Source organism: Saccostrea cucullata, unplaced genomic scaffold (genome assembly GCF_032062105.1).
Source record: "Saccostrea cucullata isolate Sc308-1 unplaced genomic scaffold, CSIRO_AGI_Scuc_v1 ctg800, whole genome shotgun sequence".
In the NCBI taxonomy this organism is placed as follows: Eukaryota; Metazoa; Mollusca; class Bivalvia; order Ostreida; family Ostreidae; genus Saccostrea; species Saccostrea cuccullata.
In genome coordinates, this window is record NW_026941496.1 from 71278 (window position 1) to 84851 (window position 13574).

Here is a 13574-nt window from a genome sequence, read left to right on the forward strand (position 1 = left end):
TTTTCTTCTCAACTTAATGGATGCTGTATTTTATTACTAATCATGTAATAAACATATTAATACATATATCCTTTTCCACATCACATCCTGTATCAGCCCTCGACCAATATCAGCCCTCGGGCCTTCGGCCCTCTGGCTGATATTGGTGTCTCGGGCTGATACAGAATGTGATACCGGTATGGAAAAGGGTATGTATTATTCTCTATATGGTCCTTGTAATTTTGGTTCAAAATCTCTAACATGTAAGCAAAAATTATATATCGTTTTAACTGTCTAAATTAATCTCTATATGGTGCAACAATATACATACATCAGTTAACTTTAGATATTATCCCATCTGAAGAGATATTATGCGTGATGCCATTTGAACCCAAATAAAAAGTGAAACATATCTTAAATGCTGAAAATCAGAATACTGAACTGACTGAATTGCTTATTTTTTTCAAACAAGGTACGATCCAGACAAATTAATCGTCCTCTTCTTCTCGCAGAGGTTTCTCTTCCATTTTGCCATTGACAACAGTTTTATCGCCATTCACAGCCAGTGATATATCGCCCCTTTTCGACACGTCCTCCTTGGGCATATTTGCATACTTATCCCTGTTACACCGCTTGTAGATAAGATAGATAATGGTCAACAAGAAGAGAGGTAAGGGCGTCATTACCCCAGAAGCTATGGGGGCCACGGCCGCAATTTCCCCATCGGGTGGCGGGGAGGCCGTGAACATAAGTAATATGGCGATTCCCTGATTCTGAATCCCGGTCTCTATAATGATTGTTTTAACCTTGGTCCACGACTGACGCAGAATCAGAGAAATGATTCCTGACAGCACATAACCACAATATGGCAGTAAAGCACCAGCGAGTATGACTTTAGGCTCGAAGAACTTAAAAATAAACAAGTTTGTGTAGATGCCGACTGACAGTAGGACGACGATGGCGATGATAGTGACGGGGGTGATGATCTTCATCAGAATCTTCGTTAGACGTGGTAATTTGTACTTAATGGCGACCCCTACCAGTAACGGCACCACCAGGATCACCAGGGTCGTGAAAATGTTCAGGAACGGGATGTTCATCTCCGTGTCAGTGCTCAGTTCATTGATAAAAACTTGACCAAGTGTGTAGATCCATAGCGGCATCATTGCTGCAAGTATAGAAAATTAAATCTGAATGTAATCACGATCAAAGCGTTTTAATATGCATTTTAATTGTGTTGTTGTTAAGAAAACAAGAAAAATATAATTTAAAAAACTCATTTTTAGATTCTGTAAATCAGTTTCAATACCTAAGGCTGCAATTGTGCTGATGGTCGTCATGGTGATTGAGAGTGACAGGTCTCCATCCAGTAAATGAGAGTATATGTTGCTAACCCCGCCTCCTGGACATGTACCGGAAATGAAAATCCCCAGACCCACGGCATGGTCCTCTGGAATCACCAGCTTTGCTATGCCAAATGCAATCTAAACGTCAAGAAGTAAGATATTTTTAAAGTTTAGAATAAGAAATATCAAAGATAGAAAAACTATACTTATTTTGCTGCTGACGTAATGAGCCTGATATTAATTTCTCATACGAATCAGTACTGTACATGTTCCACTTGATCCGAGATAAACTTCACTTTATTTTTTTCTATGGATCCAATGAAGTAGAACAGAACAAAACGGGTAAGTTTTATTATTTCAACAAAATTACATTTTTATCAGATAAAGTCAAAGTAATTAAATCCCCCTCCCTTTTCTCTGCAAGTTGCTTGATGGATCAGACCTAAAACTTTTTTCAGAGAGAATGAGAGTCAACCACTCTAAAATCTGCAGATAGATAGATGTGAAATGTTATGTGCTTACCAATGGCATTAGGATATACTGACAACTGATTCCGATCGCTGGGGCAACAGGGCGGCGCAAGTTCTCCTTTACAACTCCAAGGTCAAGTTTACATCCAAAGGCCAAAGTTACGAAAACAAGGAAAATGTAAATAACAACACGGAAAATCGTATCGAGCACTCCCATTTTTCTAAAGACAACAACATGATAAGTGCTATAGTCTTCAACAGATAGGTTGTTTTGCATGTTTCCTAATTTACGGAGTTCAAAGGCCAGAAATGTCCGTCCTATGAGTTCGCCGTAAAGGTTAAAGGTTAAGTTTCCTCTAATGCCCATGCGATGAATCACGTGATAAGGCTGGGAGACTGTAGATGCATCCTTGCCCATAGGTAAAACGTTTGGTCCGTCAGTAACATTTACCAAAATTTCAGTGGCATTTCCACAGGAAATGATCGTGCTGTCTGTTTGTCTGACGGTGAATACCTTTTTTCCTTTACTAAATACTCCCAGTCGGTATTTTTCGCTGCTATGATTACAATACAAGGTATATTCTACACTGAACGTAGTCTGTTGATACATCATTAGAATGAACGGTTGATGCGGTCCCCACTTCAGCTCAAAGTGGTCGTGTGTACGATTTGGCATTATTTCTTCGACATCGTATCCTTGTCTGGCATTTACACCCACCACAGTCACCAGAATTAAGGAACAAACCACTTGTTTCATAATTTGTAACATCGTATACAACACTAGCACTTTCTCAGTTTCGCATGCTTTAGGTGCAATACGAAGTTTGTTGTGGTAAATCAGCCGATCGTGTAATCTCCTTTAGAAGTCTTGGCGATATAAAAGGATGTCAGGTAAATCTGATAGCAGGTAAGTCATACCTGTAAATTAATCCAATCAAACTCGGCTTTAAATTCAGTGGCCCAACTTCACGGACTGTTAAATCTCAGAAGCTGAAAGATATCTCTAAAGAAAACAAATTCTTCACTTGATTAAGATCCTATCCGATACTTACACTGTTTTTGTTTACCTGTTAGGAATGTCGATGTTATTTGATTCTCAGACTGAACGCTCTTAATTAACATTCAAAGCCTACTTAAATGAAAGGACCTTTTAACAAGAAATGATGTAAGAATGACTTAATTTAGTTAGATTCGAATGACAATATAAATAATGGCTCAATATTTTCCCGAAAATTAAACGTGGTATTGCTACCAGACTAGAAAAATCAAATGAATACGACAAAAATTACAAGATTAAAGAATCCTCAAGGTTCCCTTTATCAAATAGGATTACATATTATGTATACATAGCCTGATTACACAGTTTTTCTGAACAGGTTAAATGGTGAAGAATGTGCATATTCAGTATTAATTTTTATTACCGGCGGTGAAGCACTGAAGACTACGAGACGGACGTTTAATTGACCGTTTTCCAAATAAGAAAATAATTTTAAAAAATAATATATTTTTAAAAAATCCTAACAACAACATTTCAGGTTCCCCCCTCATCATAAATTAAATATTATTGTGTTTTTATTGGCCAGTCGATGTTTTGATTTTGTGAAATTGCACGCATTTAAACCTGAACTTGAACTGTTGAAATGATTTATTCTTAATATTTGAATGAATAACAATTTTAAAATATGAAATACATACAGATTGTGCTAGAGCGTTAAAATAAACAAAGTGACATCTCAAGTTTGCAAACAGGCATTGAAATGTTTTAGATACTGTCACCTGGTTTAGATTTTCATATGTGTGTATACTTAATAAAATCCTGATACTCTCCCTGACAGAGACTGTCCACTCGTGTTTTATTGACTTATCACGGGGCCATTGTTTGTACAGCCAACACACTCCTTTATTGGCAAAACAATATGATATTTTAATGATAGGTCTGAATTTTTACTGACCGATAGAAAAGTGCATGGGGTTATAAGTAAACGGCACTTTTAAAAAGTCAGACATTCCATCACACAGTAAGGGTGTCAGTGATGGAATATGGCAGAAGAAACAGTTTTTTTTCGGTCAAAAGAAATTTCACAAATAACAAACAGTTATTTTCAATCTTTAAGAGTTTGTTAAAATAATTATTATTACTGTATTTATTTGGATTTACCCAATTTCATCTTAAATAATCACAGTCGATCACTTTGTAGTGGTGAAAAATTATTCCAAATCACTATGAAGTAGAATTTATTCAAAAACTTCTACATGAGAAAGAGAAAACACTTTCTTTCACCTTCAAATCGATATCCAGATATATTTACGACGTGTTATCAATAAACAATCAAGAATCCATTTATATGTTCAATCAAACTTGCAATGAAAAAGCACCACATATTCTGTCGCATGTTTCATATTTGGACATGACGATAGGGCCAACTTTTGACTAAATTGTATATAAAGATGACCAGTTTCACTAACATGTTCTGGATACGACCAACTTTTAAACCAAAGCAGGCTACTGAGAGACAAGTTAATGCTACAAGGATTTCAAATATCTCGTTTAAATTTAATAGTTCGTAAATTCCATAATCATTAATATGACAAAGTTAGCAAATATAGTCCATCATTAGGCAGTTAGGTCGCTTTTGATCGATGTGTTGGTACCAGTAGTTAAGTTTTTTAATTATGCTAAAGTTGACAACAGAATATTCAATCTTTCTGCTCATGTACAAAAAAAAAACCCTTGGCGGTTGAGACCGGTCGACAAGGATGGCTACTCTTCCAAAGATCCTAATTCCCTGACTGGAATTTCTGGGTGCTCTTTGACTCATTCACAGGTTAGTATTATTTGTAGATTACTAGTACTTCACCTTTTTTATATACCAGTACATTTTTGCAAGTGGCATTGGTGGTCATTGTAGGGTCATAAGTTAACCATTTGAGCCCTGTGTAGAGTCTCCCGGACTCTGAACCCATTGGGGAATTTTTCAACTCTGGTAGATAACTTCTCGATTATTCTTGTTATAGTTTAATTGATTTTCTATCTTTCATCTTGGCTCATCTTCATCAAGTATACAGACAGTTCTGCAAAATGTCCATAAGTTGAAAGAAAATTATCAGATGTCCTATATCCATTTTAACCTCGCTTGTACTATGAGGATTTTTTTCAACCCTGATTTTTGAGAGGTCAATGTTTGCTGTGCTCCTGATTTGTATTGTTTGAATGGACTACTGTTCGTTATCTCCATATATTATGTCATGCATAACTGCTTGATATGACAATGCCAACTGTTTTGTGCTAGTTGTCTAAGAGTAATTGCTTTCGAAAATTGCACTTAAAACTTTTAGTTCTCCAAAGTCCTCAGTCATAAAACAACCCACTTTTTTCTCCGTAATTGCGATGAACAATAATTGATTGATTTTTTTTCTCACTTTATAGTCAATAAGCTGGAAAATCCTATATCTTTAGGAACGAGACAAGTCGACAGACAGAGACAGATAGTACTATCAGGTCATTTCACCCAGGGACGACGCAAGGCAACAACATAGAAAGAGGGCAATAGGACACATTTAAAAGTCTTGGACGACGGACGGCGACAACGGATCGGGTCAGAGAAAACAGGGCACGTGATGATTGAGTCAGGGAAACGCAAGGCGACAACGGAGACAGAGAGCAACAGGACACGTTAAGTCACTCAGGCATGACAGGGGAGAAAGAGAGCAACAGATCACGTGAGTGTGTCAGTGATGACGCAAAGTGACAGACGGAGATAGAAAGCAACTGATTACCAATATAAAAATTTAACAATTAAACTTTTACATACCAACAGGTTCAACCAATTCGAATTTTCCTCTCCAAAGTCCCAACTGTACTCCAAAATGCCATTAAAATACGGTGTTCAAGTAAGGCATAAAATGCATAAACTAATATGAAATTGGAGTTCTTGTACAAATTTTGAGCTGCCGACCAGAATTTTTTTTCACCTTTCTATACAATACAATGATTTTTCGGTAAGGTCAAAACTAGTTTTGCCTACCATGAACTTTGGTCTAAGATAAGGAAAATAATATGGTTTACTCAAGATTTTTGAATGCGTTTAAAATATTATCTCATTCGAAGTAATTCTTCTCGAAGAGTAGTAAGGGTTAAGATATCTTCAAATGACTTCAATGATAGTAAAGATTGCACATAAGAGCCTAGTAAATCTAGATTAAGGGTCAAAAGGTTAAGGTCATGGGTTGATATCTATGAAGAAGTGAGACCACTCCCGGTAAATTCTTGTTCTGCTCTGTGATACACTTACTACTCTTTTCTCAGCTTTAGCATTTTTAATGATAACCTGGTCCGGACACCATAAGTTTTTGCCTTCATAGAAAAGTACAATTATCCTAATATGACAAATATGCGACGATGAATCGCAAGGCCAGAAACAGGCAAACATTGACAGCAGATTTATCCTCATTATCTATAACCAATGTGCATGAGAAATGAACTTTTGTTAGGGACTGCAAAAATGTTCACAGGAACTTTAAATGTCAAAAACTGTGTACACATACAGCTAGTTTTCGTGACACACATGTTGTAAATTATTGTCCTGGTTGATCTAGCAAGTTATTTTTGAAATTATATCAATTGAATTCTAAATATAAATTAAGCCATTAAAATTACCTTGAAGCTGTCATACAAAAATGATTAAAACCCAAACTCCACACCAAATATCAAAATCAAAAATGATTTTCCTCTCAGTGAAAGCAACTATTTATTTCTGTTATCAACACATAGGATGTATAAACCAAAGATAAAACACCTGTGCCATGCAGTGACATGCAATGATCCATGATTTTTATTTTTCAAAGAGCGGCTGGAGTGTAGTTAGGGATTCACCCTGATTTAAACATGTATGTTTGAGTATATATAATTGTTGTACTTTACCTAAGAATAAATTTTAAAACAGAATAAAAATTAATTGAAATTTTAATTTAAAAAAAACCTCGAAAATAAATAAAATGAAAAAAAGATTTGAAAATGGAAATTGGAATATTCACATGTTAAGGAATACAACTGACTGAAAAAGGAAGCGTTGGATACACATTGACACTTTTTCGATTGGAAAATCAACAAAAACTATAACTATTCCCTCTTGGGAATATCTTTTTACATCATGCCGGATCATATACAATGTACTGTTATTTTTCAGTAATGATTATCTTCATTAAACAATTGAAACGTATGAATTGCTGATAGATATTTATTTTCACTTCAACAAAAGGTAACAATTTGCTCAGAAACTTAGTCTATAAAATTTAACTATTAAAAATAACTGAAGGGAAAAATCATTCCATTCAACAAATTTTTTGAGTAAATTTATATTTTTCTCATATCTTAGTTCAAAGAGAGTTGAGGAATACAAGGAGTTTGCTGTCTTCACAGAAACAGATCCATTGATACACTGCACCATAAGACGACTGAGTCTTGACAATTGTGTAAAGAGAACTCTCCTGCAATGGCCAGCACTACAGTCCTATTTCCCAAGTCACAAAGATGTTGAAAGATCTGGAGGACGAGTGAAAAAGATTGCAGAACTACTGACCAATCCTGAAGTCAAACTTTACTTCTTGTTCCTTGATTTTATCCTTGTACCTCTCAATGAGTTCAACACTCTTTTTCCGGTAAAATTAATGAATATGTGGTGCTTTAAGGTTTCGTCAAAGGTCAAAATGTCTAAAAAATTATTTTTACAATAGCTCAAAAACTATGTGTGGTATAAAGTCAAAACGTTAATAGTTTATAAATATATTATTGATAAATAGATAGAAAGTATCACTTGGTAACAAATATTTTTTGAGAAAAATTGTATCAGAAAATGTGCAAATTTAAAGAAAAATGCACCTGCTTTATTCTGTCCTTTTTGTGAAAACCATCATTGCAGAAATAATATATGTTTATCATTTAAGGGCAAGTTGGACGTGAATGGTCTCTGAAAGGCTGTTATTGAAAGCATGACATGTATAAAGACAAGACCCCTATAAAATCCGCCATTTGCAATGTACTTTCACTTTCAAGTCTTAATTAACATTTGGACAAAATAAACAGGGAAAACAACTTTCCAGAGGCTGTCCAAGTCCAACTTGCCCTTCATTGATCAACATATTTTGTTTCTGCAATGATGGTTTTCTCTTAGAGAACGGAATTAATTAGGTGTATTTTTTGAAAATATATGCATTTTAAAGAAGAATTTTTCTCAAATAATATTTTTTCCAAGTATTTTTTTTATCAAGTGATATTTTCTATCTGTTAATCAATGAAAAATTTATAAACAGTAAAAGTTTTAACTTTATACCTCACATAGTTTTGGGGCTATTGTAAAAATAAATTTTTGGACATCTTGACCTTTGACGAAACCTTAAAATCTAGAAATAATTTAGTATTGAAATAAATTATGATTGATGTCTTTTTTTGTCATTTCAACAGTGTGATCGTTGTCTGCTGGGATCTGTGAAGTCAGAAATGGAAAGACTCCTAAAAAAATACACAGCAAACTTCATCAAAAAGTCCGTCATTTGAGAACACAACACAGACCTTACTAAAGTACTATTCTACTCTAATGAGGCCCAACTTACAGATGAACGCCTGGCTGTTGGAATGTCAGCTAGATCTTTCCTGGCAGAAGAGGAGGAAAACATTCCAATTGCAACACCATCAAGATTTTTCATATAAGTAATACAGAATCAAAATTTCACTTTGAAACATAATAAACAAAATTTAAAAAAAGTAAAAATAAAAATTTAGAAATTATGTTGTTTCTCATTGTAGGTTTGTCAGAAAATTCTACCAGGCTGTGGTTTCTAAAATGGTGAAGAAATTTCCATCTAATGATTCTTGTTACAGGATCTCAGAATCATTGATCCCCAAAATAGAAAGGATATTACAGCTGAGACAGGTTACAACAGTTATTTATTTCAAAGACATGTGCACTTAAAAAAAAATAAAATCATACACTCTGATAATTTTATTCTTGTAATTCAGCAATGAACTTGACTAAGAGGTTCAAAATTCTTCAAGATGAGGACCTGGACTCTTAAGTGCTTTGGCTGATGAGTGTCATGATTATGCAGTTTCCCCCGATGATGACCTTCCATCAGCTGAACAGGAAATCAACACATTTTGGATTGAAATGTCCCGAAAGAAGCTGGCCAATGATGAGCTCAGATTTCCCAAACTTTGCTCTATAATTAAAGCCATGATGGCAATTCCAAAGTCAAATTTTGAGTGTGAAAGAGTGTCTTCTTGTTAAAAGAAAATCCAAACCAGTTTCAGGTCAGAGTTATCTCAGGAGACCATCTGTTTCATTCTAGCAAGTACACTTAACAATGACAATGTTTGCTTTCAGTCTATTCCAACAAAGTCAACTCTCCAAATGGCAAGAATAGCCACTAAACCTACTGTGAAGAACACAAAAACTTTTGTCTGATTTAGTATTGTTGTTAATCTCATTATTCATTATAGCAGAATTTGAACATTTAGCAAAAATGCCGCGGAAAATGCCGCGCACAATGCTCCCTCTTTTGTAGTAAAAATCTCCCTATTTTTCACCACTGCAGGTTAACGTGTATGATGGAATATTCACGTGTCAAAGAATATAACTAACTAAACTAACTAAAATAGGAAGCGATGGATACATATTGATACTTTTTCGATAGGAAAATCAACAAAAACTATCATGTTTATTCTTCTACTGTGGTATTTTCACTTAGTAAATATCAATTTTCACATTATTTTTGTCATGAACATGTATTTTATTTACAGATTAGAAATTGTATTTCCATTATTTCTACATTTAAAATATACCGAAAGTTACATTTTCAACTAGAGTATTAATTTATTTTACTCGAAGAAGAAAATAAAATATTTGGGCCTGAAAGACAACAAATTGTATGGGTAAGATGTACACATTTTCATAATCATTACATGAACTCTTAATAAGTCATATATTATAATTATAAAAATTATAATCTTATTTGAGTTTGGAAAAAAAAAAACAGCTGATAGCTTATCGCACATATCAGGAAAAATGAATATTCAGATTTTTATTTATCAATAAAAATATATCGGAAATAAAACACAATATCGCTATTCTTAACCTGCAACCAAGCTTTATGATAATTAAACGTGATAACTATAACTTTGCTATCGTCACCTTCCCTTACGTATACTGCAATGTGGTTTCGTCGCCTGCGTCGGAGTTTGTGTATCTCAGTTGATTCGATTCACAGGAGCATGCTCTACGTGTGGGCAATTTCTTGAGCGAGGTAAGTAATTGACAAACGGGTTGATGGGGCAGGTGAGTCTGCAGTATCGTTGGGAGTCATTATTTCGAAAATTCTATGGTCCATACAATGACCTTGTCAGCGGATACAATTTGTCGTGGAGTCGGGAGCTGACTGGCGTTTTTCATGCTTGTTGTTGGTTGTTGGTCCGTTGTTTTTACACTGAGATGATGGCAGATTTTCCTTTGTTACCCGATCATGACAAGGAGCACACCACGGGTGTGATTGGTCGGCAGGCGATGCGCACTCCTCCATAGCACCTGATCCCACCTCTGAAGTTTTTCAGCTCTGTGTTTGCTCTGCTCCGATTTTGTATTGTTTATATAGCCTTTTGATCTTGAAGACTATTCGATCTCCATATGTTTCACTCCGCTGATTTAAAGCAAATCTGCAATAGGGAGCTTTAGTGTTCGTTCTTGTCTTCCGTGATCTGTCTTTCGCTTTCAATTTTATAATTTCGACATTTTCTTAACAGCAATCTTGACAATTTTACCAAGTTTGGCATGGATCATCCTTGTGTTAAGGATTCAAAATGGGCTATGTCCTTTTTCAGAAGAGATAAATTGATACATGTACATTAAGATTTAATCTAATTTGGCAAAGAATTCTTGCTGAATTTCATCAACCATCGTTACTACTAGTTGACTCCACTTAAGTAACAGCTGTGTGGGTTACACAAGAATTCAGACGTTTCGTATTATTCAGACTATACCCGAACTTACCGTTCAAATTCATATTTAAAACAGAGAGGAATATATAGAGCGATTCAAGAGCAATTCGATTCTTCTCTTCTCATCTTGTATTTGATACTGAATTGAATTATGAGAGATGGCTCAAATATCAACATACACAATATACTTAAGGCAGTATTAGATTAAAGATGTGGCATCTGATTTAAAAGACGCAAATAGTCAGTCACTGGAACATGATTTAGAAAAGAACATCCATTGTAAATTGATGCCAATTCATTCTTCTTAGAGGTCACAAAGGAGGATGAATTCCAAGTGCACAAACACAGATCTGAAAAGTACGAATACTATAAAAGTGACGATATCGGTATATACATAGAAAAAGCAGATAGAAACAGTAGGTTTTTGAAAGATGCAGTCTCAAAGCACCTCTTTGCAGTTATGAAGCACGAATTTGTAACTATTTTTCAGCTCACCGCAACGAACTTGATCGTGGGGAGCTTACGCAATACCCTTGGCTTCGGCATGTTGGCTACCAAGGTTGAAGTTTTTGGAGCGAGCAGATTTCTTTTCAACTACTTCTATGCCCTTCTTTAATCAGAGATGTACATAAAATGCTTCCTTATTTTTCTTTGAACCAGTTAAAGATTCAGATGCTTCAATTTAGTAAAGAATGATCAGACTAGTGTTTTGGGGGCCGGATGAAATTGCAGTAGGTCGCATTTCCAAGTAAATGTAAGTCCTACTTGAGTTTTGGTCCTTGCATGGATGATAATTTTTAGGATGCACACTACCAGACTTGCTTGGGATGCTCGACCAGTGTTCATTTTCCGGATGAGTGACCAGGTTAAAATTTTTGGTAAGACGATATATCAAATAAAGGCATTTTCATCTCGGACTAAACTCTGACGAAAAGTCATAAACCAACTGTACCTTTAAACCAAATTTTGGTTTTGAGAACTCTAAATTGAAAGGGAACGATTATCATACCAAAACTTTCCTCAAGATGAAAGGTTTTGTCATAGATGTAACAACAATTAAGTTGATGATGAAAAACATTTTTTTTATTCTTCTGCAGTCATATAAAGGGAAAAAGGGCTATTTTGTATAAGATATAAGAAAACTGTTGTAAGAATTTTGACAAGATGGACAATGACCAAAAACTCGTATGGTTAATAACCAATGAAAATGTTGGAATTCTTAGTCAAGTATGTGAAATGATTTAAAATAAAGGCATATGACTCCTGAAGAATGGTATCTGCTACCAGGCCAGCAGAATATATACTTAATTATGTAACAGTACCATAGTAATTTTATGATTATTTGCTAGCTTTTATCTACTGATTTCTAATCTAGTCTGTTCATTGAAGTGTAAAGCAGTTTGGTTTTTCCTTAATATTGTATTATTATATATCATATGCGATGCTCATATATTTGATTTCACTGAGAACATTACAAAGTACCAGTAATTCAACTGTGAGAACTTTTGCAAGTGAAGATTAGGCTAATATTACACTTACCGGGTAATACATGTACATGTACATCCAATACCTGTTCATGGTGTTATAATCATGATTACATGTGCAGTGAAAACTGTCTAATCCGACACCTGAATAATCCGACACACTGTGCATTCCGACATTAAATTTCTTTCCCATTTTAGTATTTTCCTTGTTTTAACACTGTGCAATCCAACATCCTGTCTATTCCGACACAAAAATCGTCTCCCAGTGCATATCGGATTAGACAGGTTTCACTGTATATTGTTTTTAATTGCACTGAAGAGTATATATTTCCAAGTAACACAGAGAAGTGCCTCAATCAAACTTTAATGGATGATGTATTAAGAGATGCACACGATTAGATTCTTCTTCCTCCATCCGGCCTCCATCAGGTTGAAGGTTTAGTTTGGGACTTTGCCTTACATAAAGAAAACATTTGTTGAGGTGAGATTAGTTATTTATCTGAGTAAATTTAATTAAAAAAAATAACTCTGCCATGTCTGCAAATGTGAATAATATTTCATAATGATCTTATCCATTATTAGTTAAGATACAATTAATGGAAGAACAATTAAAACAGCTACTAAAGTGTTTGATTTGCATTTTTACTTGGCATTAAATTTTGTGACATCAGAATAAGGATCATAAACTTTTTACCTCTTCCTTGTTTTGGAAATTTTAGTGCCAAAGCGTTCCACACATTCAATAAAGAATCCAAGTACTAGTTAACGACCCTGTACCTACAGTCTTCACCATTTTGCTACGGACCCTGAACAAACCCAATCATCAACCTATTGTATGGGTCATCTTCAAAAAAAAGGTTCATTTTTTTGAATGACATATTTTTGGAAAAATGAAAGTGGTTTTACTATGATTTTTTCAACTTATTTGAATAATACAGTAATAAACTACTAAAATCCACTGCATTGCAGAAAAGAAAATATTTCTTTTAAAAAATATTGACATTATATCTTAGTCATTTTAACTTTAATGTCCTTCCTGTTACTTTCATAAAAAGAGCTGTAAATTTTAATTTAAAGAAAAACAAATGACAAAACTTAAATAGGTATATAAATACCAGGATAATTTGTCCCTCCTGTTACAATTTCTGTCCATTCTGTTACAGGAGTGCATGTTTAAGTTATAATGGCACTATTTGAAGCACAAACATATTTCAATATGATTTACGAAGTTTTTTAACATGTGTTATTAAACTTTTACCAGGTATTACTTAGAAAAATAAAAGTAATTTTTTTATTGTTAAAACTCAAG

At 34.5% G+C, this 13574-nt stretch overlaps 1 protein-coding gene and 1 pseudogene across 2 annotated transcripts; one reads left to right on the forward strand and one right to left on the reverse strand.

The window, feature by feature from the left end:
• Positions 1–263: 263 nt before the first annotated feature.
• On the reverse strand, positions 264–5652 carry LOC134257930 (ileal sodium/bile acid cotransporter-like). 2 transcript variants are annotated; one of them, XM_062740500.1, is made up of 4 exons: positions 5608–5652; positions 1848–2796; positions 1289–1463; positions 264–1147 (listed from the first exon to the last, which is right to left on the reverse strand). In XM_062740500.1, exons 2-4 carry the CDS (start codon positions 2562–2564, stop codon positions 468–470), a joined length of 1572 nt encoding a protein of 523 aa, XP_062596484.1. In that variant the 5' UTR covers positions 2565–2796; positions 5608–5652; the 3' UTR covers positions 264–467. The 2 variants fall into 2 exon arrangements, with proteins under 2 accessions (XP_062596484.1, XP_062596485.1); XM_062740501.1 differs by lacking the exon at positions 5608–5652 and having other exon boundaries at positions 1848–2852.
• Positions 5485–8866, forward strand: LOC134257936 (uncharacterized; annotated as a pseudogene).
• Positions 8867–13574: the final 4708 nt, after the last annotated feature.